The sequence below is a fragment of the Tasmannia lanceolata genome, unplaced genomic scaffold, assembly GCF_043159265.1.
Source record: "Tasmannia lanceolata isolate RefF3 unplaced genomic scaffold, GAP_Taslan_0.1 ptg000016l, whole genome shotgun sequence".
NCBI lineage: Eukaryota > Viridiplantae > Streptophyta > Magnoliopsida > Canellales > Winteraceae > Tasmannia > Tasmannia lanceolata.
The window spans coordinates 2,963,004-2,978,418 of NW_027518693.1; the positions used below are offsets into that span (position 1 = coordinate 2,963,004).

The following is a 15,415-nucleotide window of genomic DNA, read 5'->3' on the forward strand; positions in this document are numbered from 1 at the left end:
CTCAAACTCACATCAATCAATAAAAAGACAAAAAAAAGAAAGAAGAAATGCCCCTAAAACTCAGCAACAAATCCTTCTCTCCCGCTTTCTTCCTCATGTCCTCTCTTTCCCCTCTCACTCTCTCCGCCTTCAAATTCCCCCACAACCCTAACCCTAACCCTAAATTCCTTCATTCCCAAACCCATTCCTTCAGAATCTCCGCCAAAACACAGCAAAAAGATTCCACCACAGATCCTCCTCTCTCCGACAAAAAATCCTTCGCAGTCGCCACGGGGGAATTCTTCCTGGGCGTAGCTTCTCTCCTTCTCAAAAATAGAAACCCTAATGAGGCATCTTTGGTCTCTAATCCGTTTACTACTTCGAGAGATACTGTGAATTTGGATCCGGGCCTAAAATTCACGGACAGAAGGGTTGTGGAAGATCCGGAAGATCCTGTCGTGCTTTGGGAGCAGGATCCGAAGGATGTTGAGGCGGAGAGGGATCGAAAGATTGTGACGAGCCCTGGATTCAGCTTTTCTGCTGCAGGACTCCTTTTGCCTTATCATCTTGGCGTGGCTCAGTTCCTTATAGAGAACGGCTATATCAAGGTGAATTTTCTGACTTTTTTCTCTCTTTTTTTTTTGTTTTGTTTTAAAGTTTGATATTTTATTTGAAATGATTATATTTCCTTATTGTGCAATTGGAAGATGGAATTTGAGGTCTTGGATAACCTCAATAACCTAAATTTGAGGTCTTGGACTGTAAATTCTTTTTACCGAAACGAGTTTCGAGATTTGGTTATTGAATCTAATAGGAAATTCTTTTGTGCAGTTTTAAGTTTTAACTCATTTGTAGGGATTTACATTTTCTATTTGTTTTTTGTGTATAGTGTATAGCTTTAAAATTCTATTCAGGGACTGAACTAACATCACGTGAACTGTCATTATTAGTTTAAGTTTGTTCATGATGTCTCATGCAGCTTTGTGGGTTTTATTATGATTGTGCATTGAGATATTTGTGTCCCTGATTGACCAAGTCTGAGCTTCTATGCTATGAATTCTATTGTAAATGCTTCTTATCTCGACTTTTAGATGTAATTTGAATGAGAAAAGAAGTATACTATTCATGAACTCTTCCATCTGAGAGGAATGCTGTTAGGCATGTTAAGCACAAACTGAGTGAGTTCTGTACATGTTTTTGCTATATCTTTTAGCTAACCTGTTTGGGTATTTTCTTGTTATTAGAAACACATGTTTTGTATATTCCACTTTAGGCCCCTGCTTAGATCTTTTATTGCTTGTCACGTGATACTATTATTAATAACTGACCCTCTTCTCTTGGTTATTTGGGGACATAGAATGATTAATTGAATATACTTATCAATGGTACATGAGATTACATTATGTTAGTTGACTTCATTTTTTTTTTCATAATATATGTATCTCTCTGAGACTGTTTTATGTATGGTACAGGAAACCACACCTTTATCCGGTTCATCAGCTGGTGCTATAGCTTGTGCGGTGATTGCTTCTGGACATAGCATGCAATATGCCCTAGAAGCTACCAAAGTACTAGCTGAAGATTGCCGAGTTAAAGGCACTGCATTTCGCCTTGGGGTATAACTATAATAAATATTAGAACCTTCACCTTCATGAAATTAGGCCCTAATTGTAGTAAGCTATTGTTATTATGAAAGGGATTTTCTGGTAAACAATTTTTTCCCTCCCTACGCACTTGGCAGTGGTGGAGATCATATTCACTCCAGCACCATAGCTGGAAGGAAATAACTTTGGGTTTTCTTGTTTTTCTGTTTAATTTTATTGAAAAGACCAAAGTTGCGGTCTTTGTTTTGCTCAACTTTGGCCCCGCTGCCATGTTTTATGCGGCGGTTCCAGAATGGCTCTATCTTTTGGGGTACTTGGTGGTGTCTTGAAACAACCTCCTATAAGCTAAAAGAAAAACAGAATACCTATATTGTGTGTGTACTACGAAAGATAAGTCATAAAAAACATGTTAAATCAAATCTACGATCCCTTAGATTATCATGCAGATTGTAGGTCCCATAAGAGGAATATTTGCCCATTAGGTCAGTTTAGGAATTTACTTCCATGTTATCTAGTTTCTGGGATTTTTATTTCCATGTTTTAGTTTTTTAGGGCTTTTATTTTCCATGTTATTTTATTTCCAGATTCTTTCAATTGTCTATGTAAGGCCCTTATGTATTAGGGATTTTTGAGTTTTTTGATGAATTAATGAATTGAGAACAGAGATTCTCCCATCTCCCTCCTTTTCTTCTCTTTCTCTTCTTCCCTTATTCTTCTTCTCCTACTCTTATTTTTCTAGTTCTCCCCTCGAATTTCTTTTCTTCTAATACCTTTTCCTTCCCTTCTTCTATTCTTCTTCTCGTTCCCTTCTTTTTCTCCTTTCCCCCTCTCCCCCGGGCCATATCAAGAAGGGGTTAAATAAACTAGAAAGACCCCAATAATGGATTAAGAGTGAGAAAGAAAGAGATTTATGGATGCCAAAAGGGATTTGGCAATGGAGATTTAAGATTGGACATGGTGGAGAATGGGTTTACGGCAAAGCCGCATGGGAGAGGGATTCACATAAAGGGGGGTGTGGGTTTTGTTTCCTTTTTACGGCAAGAGTGTGGACATAGAGATTACGAAGAGGTGGGGGTGGGTCTTGTCTTTTTTTTTTAATGGCAAGCCCATGTTGCCGTAATGCGCAAGTGGGGAAAGAGAGATTATGGAGAGTGAAATCTGAGAGATTTTCGCGAGATAGAGAGAGAGAGAGGAGAGATCTGAGAGAGATTTTAGGGACAAAGAGAGAGAGAGAGAGAGAGAGAGAGAGAGAGAGAGAGAGAGAGAGAGAGAGAGAGAGAGAGGATTTGGGTTTACGGCAAACCCAAAAACAAAGAGAAAAACAACGAGAGAGATAGAGTGGCGCACGCGAGAGAGAGATGGGAAACGAGGGACTCTTCTTCCTTGTTTTTGAGGATCAGACCTGAAGCTCTGATACCATGTTAGAAATGAAGATAGGTAAGAGAGGAAGAAGAAGAGGACGGGAGAGGATGGGGAGTCTCCACTATGGAGTCTTCCCATGAATATGATGTATATATAGGCCCAAGGTAGGGCAACATGATACAAAGAGTACATGACCTCTCACAAAACATGTAATGACCACAGTACCCTTCAACACACTTCAACAGTAATGATTTAATAACATCGATCACTTTGTGATAATTAAATACATACTAATTTCACATTTAATTCATATAAATATTTATAGATAGTGCAGTCACCACATTTCACATGCAATTCATATAAATATAATTATGTAACACATATTGGCAGCCTATACCACTAAGACACTTACGATTTCGGTTTCTCTATGCATTAAGTTTCGGTATGTTTCTCGGTGGGGATGGAAACAGAATATTTTGACCATTTCATGTCAGTTCGGTTGACGTTTAAAAATATGGTCGCAGGTGTACATGTCGCCCGTGGTGTGTCGTAATCAAGATTGTTGATCCCTTATGCCACCTTGAGACGACACGTGAATGTCCAACTCCTTATTGTACAGAGATCCACCTGTTCGATTAAACCCACCAAATATCAATGGTTAAAATATTTTGGGGAAAACATTGAAAAATTCACATTTGGATGCAGGGGTTAGGATTATGCATTCGGTGTGGGTACTGCACATTATGTGGGACTTCACGTTCCAATATGACATCTTGGCAAGCCAAAAGATCCCACTATCTCAATCACCATACCCACATGGGATCTATGTGATGTGCCTGCTAGTGGAAAACTAAGTCTAGATTAGGCTTATCGTTTCTTAGAGTAAAATGTTTTTTGACATGCATTTTTTAGTTGACATACATTCATGTATGAAAATTATTTATCCCACGTCCATTTCAAAAAAAGTAAAATAAAAACTTCTATCCCATGTCTTTTTAATATGGATATTGAGTAATTTTATAGTATCTTCGAATATTAATGATGCTTAATATATAGGGACTAATTTAAGTGTGGGACTCATATCTGTGTCGAAACCAATGTTACCTGGAACGCGGTTCGTTCCAGTACGTGGGCCGTACCACGTACCTGGAACGCGGTTCGTTCCGGTATGGTAGCCCGATACGTGATACAATGAGGGTATGCTATGTTGGTTCGCTATTCAGGGCCGTGGGTTAGTTTGGAGCGCTAATTCGGACTCTCTCTCTCTCTCTCTCTCTCTCTCTCTCTCACACACACACACACACACACACTAGTAAAAAACCCCGTGCGATGCACGGGCCGACAAAGAACTGTACGGACCCATCATAGGTTGATCCAAACCGTCCATGTGATGGAACACAGCAGAAATAGGTTGTGCTCGTAAAATCATTTCCGTAGGCTGATCCTAGCCCTCCAATCTATAAAGGTTTCCATAATATGTTGTTCCTCTTAAGGTGCCCGAAATTCGTCAATATTTTGAAAGGCGTCCTGAATCCATAGTATTATGTAATATGTTCACAAAATCCGTAGTATTATGTAACATATATACCCAATCCACTCTCTACCACCTAGCAATAAGCCGCCTTGGGAAACACTTTGATTGAAACATCAACTAGAAGACTTGGTAAAAAAAAAAAAACATGCTTGAACTCAAAATTATTTTCTACTGTCCATCGCAGAGCAGCCACATATGCTCACATTTTGTCTTATTCATTTAATTCATCTGAGGTAGCTGCTCTCCCGACCGAGTAGGATCTAAGGCCCTGTTTGTTTTGGATTTTGGGAGCCAACTGTGAGACTAATTACTGATTATTGGTCAAGGGGCCAACATCATACGATCAGGGTAGGACCAGCACCAGTAGGGAGAAACTGAATGATCAACCCATATTTCTGAGGTTTCTCTTGATGGAAAGCCAAATGATGCTTCATTTATTTGCCGAGTGAGCATATTTGCTAGATTTTGCCATTTCTGATCATTTTTTACCTATGTCTACTAAATCTAATACAATTTCTTAGGGCTTTGATTTTGATGTTTTATGCAATTCCTTATTTTCTGGTAGGATTGAAAATATGTGGGTTGAATGGGTGCCTTTGTTAAAAAAAGTCAAAAAAAGTGATGTGTAATTCTACTAGAATTTTGGGAGAAATTCAAATAATTCTCTCCTTTTCTCTTTTGCTATATAGTATATAGATATATATAATTTCATATATTTTTTACAAGAATATTATTCCATAGTACACACTACATACATTTAATACACAAAATATAAAAATCTCATGTATGTCATACATATTTTTTCATAAAGAAAGTTCCCGTTGGAATATATGAATATCCTTCCATAGTCCATACTACATCCATCTAATAAACAAATAAAAAAAACCTCATGTATGCCCTACATATTTTTTTCAAAAAGAAAGCTCTAGTTCTAATCCAACCCAAAATATATAAAATTTGTAGCTCTCTCTCCATCTCTCCCTTAGTCTATTTGCATCTCTTCTTTCTCTCCCGCGGGTCGCTCCGGGTCGCTAGCGAACCACGTTTGGGATCGTACGACCCCGGATCGCGGGTCGGAGTGCGGATGACAAATCCGGTAACTATGGTTGAAACTCGACACACAAAGCCGTATCCACAAATTATGATTATATATACTTTAAATTTTAGCCGTGTTCCTGTTTCTAAATTTTGGGGGTTTGCCGTGTCCGACACTCCGTGCCCGTGTCGACATACGACACTCGTGTCCGTGTCCACAAATCATTGACCACATCAGCCACTTTATCAATCCGATTCATTCTTCCAAACTGTATAGACCTATAATAAGCTGGTTCTCTGCGATTGGAGATATCTGTACCGAATTTCGAGATTGGAAATTATGATGAACCATTACGATGAGCTTGATGTCATCCATAATTGGGAACTACTCCTTCACAAAGAATACTTTTGCCATTAGCAGGTTGGATTATTACTGTTAAGAAAAGATAAGTACACTACATAATTGCAATACCTATGGTGCGAAAAGTTGTCTGGCACATACCGTGGAAATTATTTCCTTATAAAGCATTATTCATTTTCTAATGCACGTATCTGCTTAATCTCTTTCCCTCAAAGCAAAGTAGTGGAGGAAAGGCATCTGAATTTCATACTTTGTATTTTAGCTTGGTGATTGGAAAATGCTTGAGCTGTTTCCTTAATTTCATGTTCCTCTCATGCAGGCTGTTTTGAAAGATGCTCTTGAAAGACTTTTGCCAGATGACATTCATGCTAGGTCTAGTGGGAGGGTTCGTGGTAAGCCTAATTTTTTCTTTCAATCTTCATTGGTAAGATTAAGCTTGTTTCAGTGACCGAGTTTGAGAAGTTTTCTCATAACAGATGAAGTTAGATTGGTGTTTTGTCAGGGTTTGTGGGATACTATAGTGGTTGATAGTCACTCGTGACAATATATAGTTATTTTCTTAATTTTATCTACATGTTATAATTCTGACCTTGAACAGTTGGTTTGGTCTTGAAATGGTGATCTGAATACATTTTCAAGTTTCACATTCGAGAATTATGACCTCTTCATATTTAACATTATGCATTTAAGTATACATTTATGACGTAGGATTTACCAGAAATTATATGAGCACATTAATTTTAGATATGAGAAAAATATTGGGAATGATAGATTTCAGAATAAGTGTTATGGTGTATTATGATTGGGCCCCATCCTCGTTAATGGCACATCTTGTAATTAATTGTAATTGAAAACTATAAAGACTATATCCGTGCGAGTTGTGGTCTTAAACTTTCAACCCCCACAGGTTATCTCTTTTTCTCTTTTCTCCTCTCTTATTTCCATGCCTTGGTTGATTACTTCTATGATGACTTCTTACTTTACATCTATCACGATATCAGCGCCAAGATCCACATGTGCGTTAGTCTGATTTCTCTTCTTTTTCTTTCCTTTTGAAAACTCTAGATCTGGCCTATCCTTCACCTCTATTTTCTTTGAAAATGTCCTGTACTGAACTTGGTACAAAGGCTTATGGTTTTTTTACCCATGTTTTGATACTCGAGTGTGCTATTGAAGTTATTCCTCTTTCGGTTATAAATCAGGGAGTAGCATTGGAATCTTCCATCGTCATCTGGGGGAACTGTTTAATTACTGATCAATCGGCCCGTGGACGACAAAAGGCCACATTCTTTGGGGGTTGGAACTAGCTCATGTTTTTGAATTTTGTGGAAAGAAAGAAAGAATGTAGTCTTTGAGGGTGCCTCGATAAGTTTTTATGCAATCCAGCAACAACCTTCCACTGTGACACAGTGGGAGAAGGCGCTTCTTCGGTCTCGAGATTATTCAGCCATCGCCACCCAAAGGTCGATTTAGCACCCCCCCCCCCCCCCCCCCCCCCACACACACACACGCACGCACGCGCACACACACACTGCGAAACCCACCCCATTCCGGGTTTTCTTAAGTTTAACTCTGACAACTTTGACTGGTCAAGCTTAGGAAATCCTGGACTTGTGGGTCTCTTTTGTGATGCTAGAGGGGATGCGAGCATAGCATTTTCATGCCCACTAAGGATTCATGATTCCAGCACGACGACATCTTTTGCCCTACTCATGGAGATTCACATGGTGGATCTCGACCTTCTGAACGACCTTATTGTCACAGGAGACTCTCATAAAATTATTCATCGGGTGAAAGATGGGGGCAGGAGACTCAGAATATTATTCATCGGGTGAAAGATGGGGTGAATTACCTGTGGCGCTTAGGGGATGCTATTGAGGAAGTTAAGGACTGAATCAAGAGGCATTCATTGATGTTTCAACATATTTGGTGGTCAGCTTGTTCTGAGGCTGATGATTGGCTTGCCTCATCATAAGTGATGAGGGTGGGACTAGCAACTTTTGACATTCTACTCATTGATGGTGAGAGGGTGGGGCCTTTACTTTCACGTCTTTTTTGTTAGTGTTTTCTGTTTTATTTCTCGACCATCCCGATCACCTTGTAACGCTCCTTTTCGTTTCATTAAAAACACTTGCCATTAAAATAGTACACTTTTCTCATTTTCGTTAGACATGGCCCACCAAAACCTACTTAAACTTTGGCTAAGAAAATGAATAAAATTTAGTATACATCATCACAACTGTGTTGTTCAATTTTCATCTCTAACAATTTCTAGGTCCAATTATTGACATCAGCATGATAGTTCTGTTCCACCCCAACCTACTTTTGGATCTTGATTGACTATCTTCTCTCGAATCATCTCTATTGAATTAGGGCTTGTTTTAATGAACATTGCTTGCATCAAGATTCATGGAAACCACAACCTTAGAGTTGGGTTTCTCATCGATTGGATTTGCGCTTTGGTTTTGGTATCTTGAGGGAAAGTATGGGGAGGTACAGTGAGGAACCCATTTTCATGAATTTTAGTATGGACTATGGAATATTTAGAGTCAACAATGGTGTCAGGCTTATCTACAAGATACCTTTATTGAAGGTTATCAATCAGTGCATCACAAAAATATGGGATAAGATCGTCCAATAGAAGAAGCAATAAAATGATGGGAAAACTGATGATCTCAACATCACTCCTCACTCTTTGGGAGATATGGCTAGAAAGGTGCAACAGATGTTGTAATGGAAAGCACACCCTCATAGGTGTTGTAATGGAAGGCTAAAAGATGGTTCAGATGATACTGTAGGAAAGTAAAATCTAAACATAAGCCAAGAAGAAGGAATGGGGGAATTACGCGTTCATTCTTGAAAGCATAGCTGTAGATGGCGTGGATCTTAACGGTCTGCTGGAATAATCCCCCTAGCCCAGTAACCTTCAAACTCAACATGGATGGAGCGGCAAAGAGTAACCTGGGGCGATCAAGAGGGGGAGGAATGGAGGATTGATCTGAGATGAGAATCCTGACTTAGTTACAGCCTTTTCCCACTTTTATGGAAATGGATCGAACACTCAAGTTGAATGGAGAGCTCTTCAAGATGGCCTTAGATTTCGCATAGACCTGAATATGCATCATATCACCATTGAATCAGATAGCAAGATGATTGTAAATATACATTCTAAATCTCAAATTCCGCGGAAGATAAGGTACTTCCGGTTTGAGGTCAAGGAACTAATGCAAGAAATCTCCCCATTCATCACCCACACTTATAGGGAAGCAAACTATACAACAGATGCCTTAGCTAAATATGGGTGTAAGACTCTGAGGGATCTTCCTAGAGCGAGTAGTTAGGATAGATTGGCTATCCCCAACCTTAGGTCCACTGTTTTCCCTTGTTGATTTTCCTATTTCGTTGTTGGTTTGTCTTTTGATTAGACTTGTCTCCCTAGAATCTCGGGTTTCAAGTCCGTTGTAATTCCCCGAAGTATTAATAAAATTTTTGGCTCCTCCCTTGGCCTCAGTGCCAATTCCAGTTTTAAAAAAGAGTTAATGAACTTAATATAATGCAATACCGATTTGGGATGCTCATTAATGCATTCTATTTTTCTTTTTATTGAATTATTTTTGTCACTTGCGAAACAAATGGAAAACCAATTGCATCTTCAATCTGTTTCCAGCTTCTGAAAGATATTAAATGCTAAGGCCAGGGAGAATGTATTTATGATCACGGACAATAAAATATATAATCCGAGTTGTTACACTTGTATCATGATATTACTATGTAGTATAAAACAGCATATGTATGTAGCATACAAGATACAATGTTATAAGTTTTGTTTATAGCATACTATGATCAATTACCTCTACCAGTCTTTATCCTATTATATGGCAATATAGTATTTCACCTAAACTCATTCACGTGTGCATTAGCATAGGCAAACTGATGCATAGACTATGTATGCTTAATTTTATATTGGCAACTATTCACGACTCAATTTATATTGTACAATATAAAAATTTAAGATAAAAGAGTTTAGACTTTAGAGCTAGTATACAATATTGAATGGTCTTCCTTTACAATCACATATAGTGCATTGTCTTTATATCTTTGAACATGGTTCGTTTGTGGTTTTATAAATCTTATTAAGCATGATCTTTGTCAATTTATGGTGTACTTCTATCATCCTATGGTGTCAAAGTTTAGGTTTGGGTGCCATGCAAGAGGTTTGTTACAACATAAAATCATCATTTCTAGAAATTGCAAATATTATTTGCAATGAAGTAGCATATTAGTTTCTTTACCACTGCAACATAATTGTTGACTGATATTTTTATAGATTTTTTCTCTGCTAGGAAACTTCCTAATTTTAGCTTTTTTGTTCCAGTTGCCATCACCCAAATACTTTGGAGGCCAATGGGCTTACTTGTGGATCAATTTGAGTCCAAGGAAGATCTCATTAATGCACTTGTTACCTCTTCATTCATTCCAGGGTATCTATGTGCTTATGTCTTGCCTTCGTGCTCTGCAATACCTATCCTCGCCGGATTGTATGATGAAGTAGAATAAGTAAAACTCAATTTATGCAGGTATCTTGCACCAAGGCCTGCAACTATTTTCCGCAATAAACTTTGCATAGATGGGGGTTTGACATTGTTTATGCCACCAACATCTGCTTCGGAAACGGTATTTTCTTGAAAATTCTTTACTGTATAATTTCACTATATAGTTATGCTAGGAAAACTTGGTGTTACCATTTTTGTCCACTTAGTTTTGCCCACGGTGCATATGAAACGTATAAAGGGTGATCGACTCCATTGATGTGGTTTGCTAGCTCTAGTTTGGCACATTGCCTCCAACCCATCGTAATTTGATGATCCTAAACCGTTGGTTGACTCCTTTTTAAAAATGGGGTGAACACCTAAAATCTTACCATGAAGAAAGGTATTCTTCACATCCAAGTTATGTAAAGGCAAAGTGTGAGTTGTAGTAACTGATAGGAGCACACGAATTGAATTCAGCTTAGCTACGTGAGCAAAAGTCTCTTTATAATTCTTACCATTAATCTGAGTTAAGCCTTTTACAACCAAATATGTTTTGTATCTGTCAATGGATCCATTGGGTTTATGCTTGAAGGTAAAATCTCATTGACATCCTCCCACATTCCGCCTCGTAGGCAATTGAGACAAGGAATTTGTAAGCTTTAGTAGGAATTGGAACAAAAGAAATAGAAGCAATAAAACCATGAAATGAAGGAGAAACGAACTGGTAAAAGACACAATTGCTGATTGGATGGCGAGTACAGGAACACTTCTCTCTTTGTAAAGCAATGGGAAGGTTAGAAGATGGAACTTGAGAAGGAGATGTATGTGGAGAATCCGATGATGAAGGGTGGTTATGCTTTAGGTTGACTCGGATCATTGAAATTTATTTGTAGTTCTTTAATAATATTGTTATGGTGTAAGGGTAGAATAGTCTTTCCATCATCGATTCCCTTATAATTGGCAGTATTATAATGTGATTTATCCTTTTTTGTTAAAAAAATAACTATGATGAGAGTCTGAGGCTTGAATTACAGAAGTCTGAACTTCACGACCTCTTTCACCTTTCTCCTCCCTCTTCGTGTTCTTTCTCCCTTCTTTCCTTGTCCCCTTTGGCTTTATTACATTAACATTCATTATCGGTGGTGTGATGCTACTAAATCACTGAGCTTCTCTGTGGTCTTGATTTTACAAGTTAAATTATTTAGTGAAATCCTGTTTGTGATTTCTATTTGAATTTTTTGCTGAAATAATTATTTTAGTGGAGAAATTGGAAGAAAAAGGGAAATTTTGGTTATAGTTGAAAGTATATTGTTGGAATAAATTTCTTGCCTGATCTTATGCTTTTAATCCGTTAAGGCAATGCAAACTAAACTTGAACATTGACGCTGGCACCATCAGAACAAGTGAATGATACTTCAATGCCGCAACAAGGCTTGAAGTTCTTTACATCAGGATGTTATATATGCATGCTCGTTCTTGTGAAACACCAAAGGATAAGATTGCTATTGATGAATCTCGTCACTATACAATCAAGATGAAATTGTGGCACCCAACCTAATTTCATCACCATACAATCAAGACCAGATGGTGATACCCAACCTGATCTATCCATTTACAGGGGAATTGGTGAATGGATGTGGTGGGTCCCATGCCTTTTTGAATGGTGGTGAGAATCACCAACAATAGTTAAAGCTCTCTATGTTTTTTTGTAGCAAATGATTTTCCTATTATATTTATGATGAAATGATAAACAAATGATTCTTTCAATACCATTTACCTTTCTAGACTTCTCCCTGTTGTATTTATGTAAAATTCTTTCTGATAAAAACTGCGTTCTTTGGGATTGGGTTCTTCCTGACTTAACACCTATGTAAACTTGGACTTGGACTTGGACTTGCATTAGACAGCGATCTCAGCAAACCTGCCACATGAACATGTCCGTACTTGAAATGTAAAAAAATAAAATTTCATGCATATAATATTGCGAACTGGATATGTTCAATATAAATCTGTTAAAACAATATTAATACACTTTTAATGCCAGAAAACAAGAAAAGGAAATACAGGGTTCTCTTGGCGGCCTTCTTTATGTTTGACAGAGACCAATTTCTTAAAACATAGGCATTTCCATATCATTAAGGGCATGTTTGGCAACCATGGAAAAAAACTCATGGAATATTGGTTTACCTACTGTAAGCGAGGTGCAAAGAGGTGGGAGAGAAAGAGAGATTTGAGGAAACTGTAAGGGAGGTGCAAAGGGGTGGGAGAGGAGGGATTTGAGGAATTGTTTTTCTTTGTTTACCAACCTAATCACTTGCTCTCTTCGGTCACGGCCCTCTCAAATCTCCTCTCCCACCAGCCCTGTTTACCCTTTTCTCACCTTGAATATACAAATATTCCATGAATTTAATTTATTTTATTGGTAGCCAAACATTCTTTAACTTTCTATGATTTGGCCTGGTTAATGTGCTCTTTGAAAAAGATAAAAAATGGATGTAGTCGGTGATCTGCGGATCCAGTGTAGAGAAATGAGAGGTTTGTATAATTTGAAGATCACATAATTATCTTCCATTGCAGGTCCGTGTTTGTGCTTTCCCGGGCGGAGTTCAATGGGGGTTGAAAGGGATTGGGATTAGTCCAGATTGCAATCCAGAGAACAGAGCTACCGCACGACAGGTGTTCTCAAAACCCCAAAACCGTCTGCTTTCCATGCTCTTAATTTAAACTAAACACTCATTGTATCCAATTATCTGATCCTTGCAGCTTTTAAATTGGGCATTGGAGCCGGCAGAAGATCATATTCTTGACGAACTTTATGAGCTTGGCTACCTCGATGCATCTGTCTGGGCCGAGCAGAAACCAGTGGAGGCAACAGTTCAAACCGATCGTGTCACTGACAATCCTTGAATTGAATTTGTTTCCTCAATCAAAATTTCCAATGAGGAAAGATCAAGGTACTTAAACGTTTCCTTTTGTTCCTTTTCATTTCCCATTCCAATCTTACTAATTATCATTGGCAAAACCAGGAATTCCAAGCTGGCTTGTGGCATAGAGCCTGGTATCACACTTTGAAGACAAAGAGGTTGACTAGTTGCTGATCTGATAGTAGAACAGATGTTTGCCACCGATGACACATCGCTGTAGAAGGCAATTTCTTCGGGATTGCTTTTACTGATCTTGATATAGAAGACTGCTAAGTGCCAACATGTACAGAGGAACACGAAGTCAAGTAGCAATCTGCTATATATTCATATGATATATACTTATATTCATACGATATATTGTTATATTCATATGATAAACCCCCCCCCCCCCCCCCCCCCCCCTTCTTAAAAGGGAACCGCCTCCCTGCGGTAGTTTTATGACCATTCGACGGTTTTGTCCTTAGTCATAAAAACACTACACTGGGGTGTTCCTAGGAAACAAAGGGGGCAAATTTATCATCTCCTTATGTTATATCAGATGCCAATTTGTAATTGCAAGAAGGCAGATCAAAATGTAAGCAATGTGAAAAAGGATAGACAGCTCCTAATTGAAGCTTGAGTTTACTATTGGAAACAGGAGCATACTTTGTTTCTTTCTTTTTCTTAGATATATGGCATTCTGGCTTACCTACTAAAAGAATGGGAAATGATCTAAAGATGCTTCTGCATAACAGATAGAACCATTCAAGTACATGTACAATGTTTATGAACTAGAAAGGGGAAGGAGGCCTTTCTTTATCTTTCTATCTACCTACCTAGTAAAACACAAGGTGGGTTAGTGGAATTATGAAAACAGGTCAGTGCAAATATTAGTATCCTATAAGTTTTGTCGGAGAGGGGAAGGAAATTGCTGAGTGTGACAATCACAGACAGCAAAAAAATCGAAACTTTACCATGAATTTGTTTTCACATTATCAATGCTTTTGATTTTGAAGCTTTTCTGAAGTTAGTGTTATGAAGATCATTGTCCCCAAGTTTAGGGTTCTAATCTGATGCATGCCAACAAAGAAAATATGATGCGTGGAACTACAAGTGGGGACAGCTTGTTCAATGATCTTGACCATTTATCTATCAGGCCTTGTTATGGATGGTTCGCGCACCGAAATCCACTTCCATTGGATGATTCTAACCCTTCAATTTATGCCTCAAACAGACTTGTTTCTTTGTTTTCCTCAAAGTCCATTTAATGGCCACAAATTGAATGGTTAGAGTTAGGTTCCAACTCGGGTAGAGCAGTTCGGGTTTTGCACATCCCTACCCGACCTGAGAAATTATCTCAGCTTGGAACGGGTTGGATTTGTCGTGAGATAAATTATATGGTGTAAGGCCTTACAATAATAAGGCCTTGGTAGGAAAACTCAAGATCGATCAACTACAGGAGAAAGTTTCTTTGGACTGGTCAAGTTTTTAATGTTTAACTTAGGATGATGATTAGTTTCAAAGATTGTAGAACACAATAAATCTTCAGAGGAATGATCGAATGAAGGGCGACCTTGCAAAAATCAACTACAGGGGCTGCTCCCATTGGTCCATCTCCACAGCGTGGAAACAGAAAATTCGGAAATGGCAGGGCAATAAATGCACTTTGCTGACTTCATGTGCCCACTAACCAATGGGGGGTGTCCTTATAGCTTCTTTTTTTTTGCAAGGGCGCCCTTCATTTTATCATTCCTCAAATCTTCACACCAAAAATCACTATAAATGCTAGAATGAAGGGAGCCCTTGCAAAAATGAGATGAAAGAGCTCTCCCATTGGGCACATCATCAAAGTGCATTTAACATTTTTGACTTTTATATTTTAGGGTGACATGCAGCCAATAGCCCTTTCATCTCATTTTTGCAAGGGTACCTCCCTGTGTAAAAACTAAAAAGAGATTAACCAATCCTGTATTTCCTAACCTATAATTAGGGTTGCAACTTGGGTCGGGTTCAAAGTGGCCGGCCCGAAAAAAGCATGGGTCGGGTTCAAAGTGACCGGGTAAGTTGTTGGGCCGGGTTTACTTTTCCAAAGCCCGAGTGATTCT

At 38.5% G+C, this 15,415-nt stretch overlaps 1 protein-coding gene across 2 annotated transcripts; it reads left to right on the forward strand.

Annotated features, from left to right (window-relative positions):
• On the forward strand, positions 1–13,999 carry LOC143848735 (Acyl transferase/acyl hydrolase/lysophospholipase superfamily protein). Of its 2 annotated transcripts, XM_077357750.1 has the most exons (8): positions 3–587; positions 1,452–1,595; positions 6,195–6,267; positions 10,251–10,356; positions 10,453–10,549; positions 12,985–13,083; positions 13,171–13,361; positions 13,434–13,999. In XM_077357750.1, exons 1-7 carry the CDS (start codon positions 48–50, stop codon positions 13,312–13,314), a joined length of 1,203 nt encoding a protein of 400 aa, XP_077213865.1. In that variant the 5' UTR covers positions 3–47; the 3' UTR covers positions 13,315–13,361; positions 13,434–13,999. The 2 variants fall into 2 exon arrangements, with proteins under 2 accessions (XP_077213866.1, XP_077213865.1); XM_077357751.1 differs by lacking the exon at positions 1,452–1,595 and having other exon boundaries at positions 1–587.
• Positions 14,000–15,415: the final 1,416 nt, after the last annotated feature.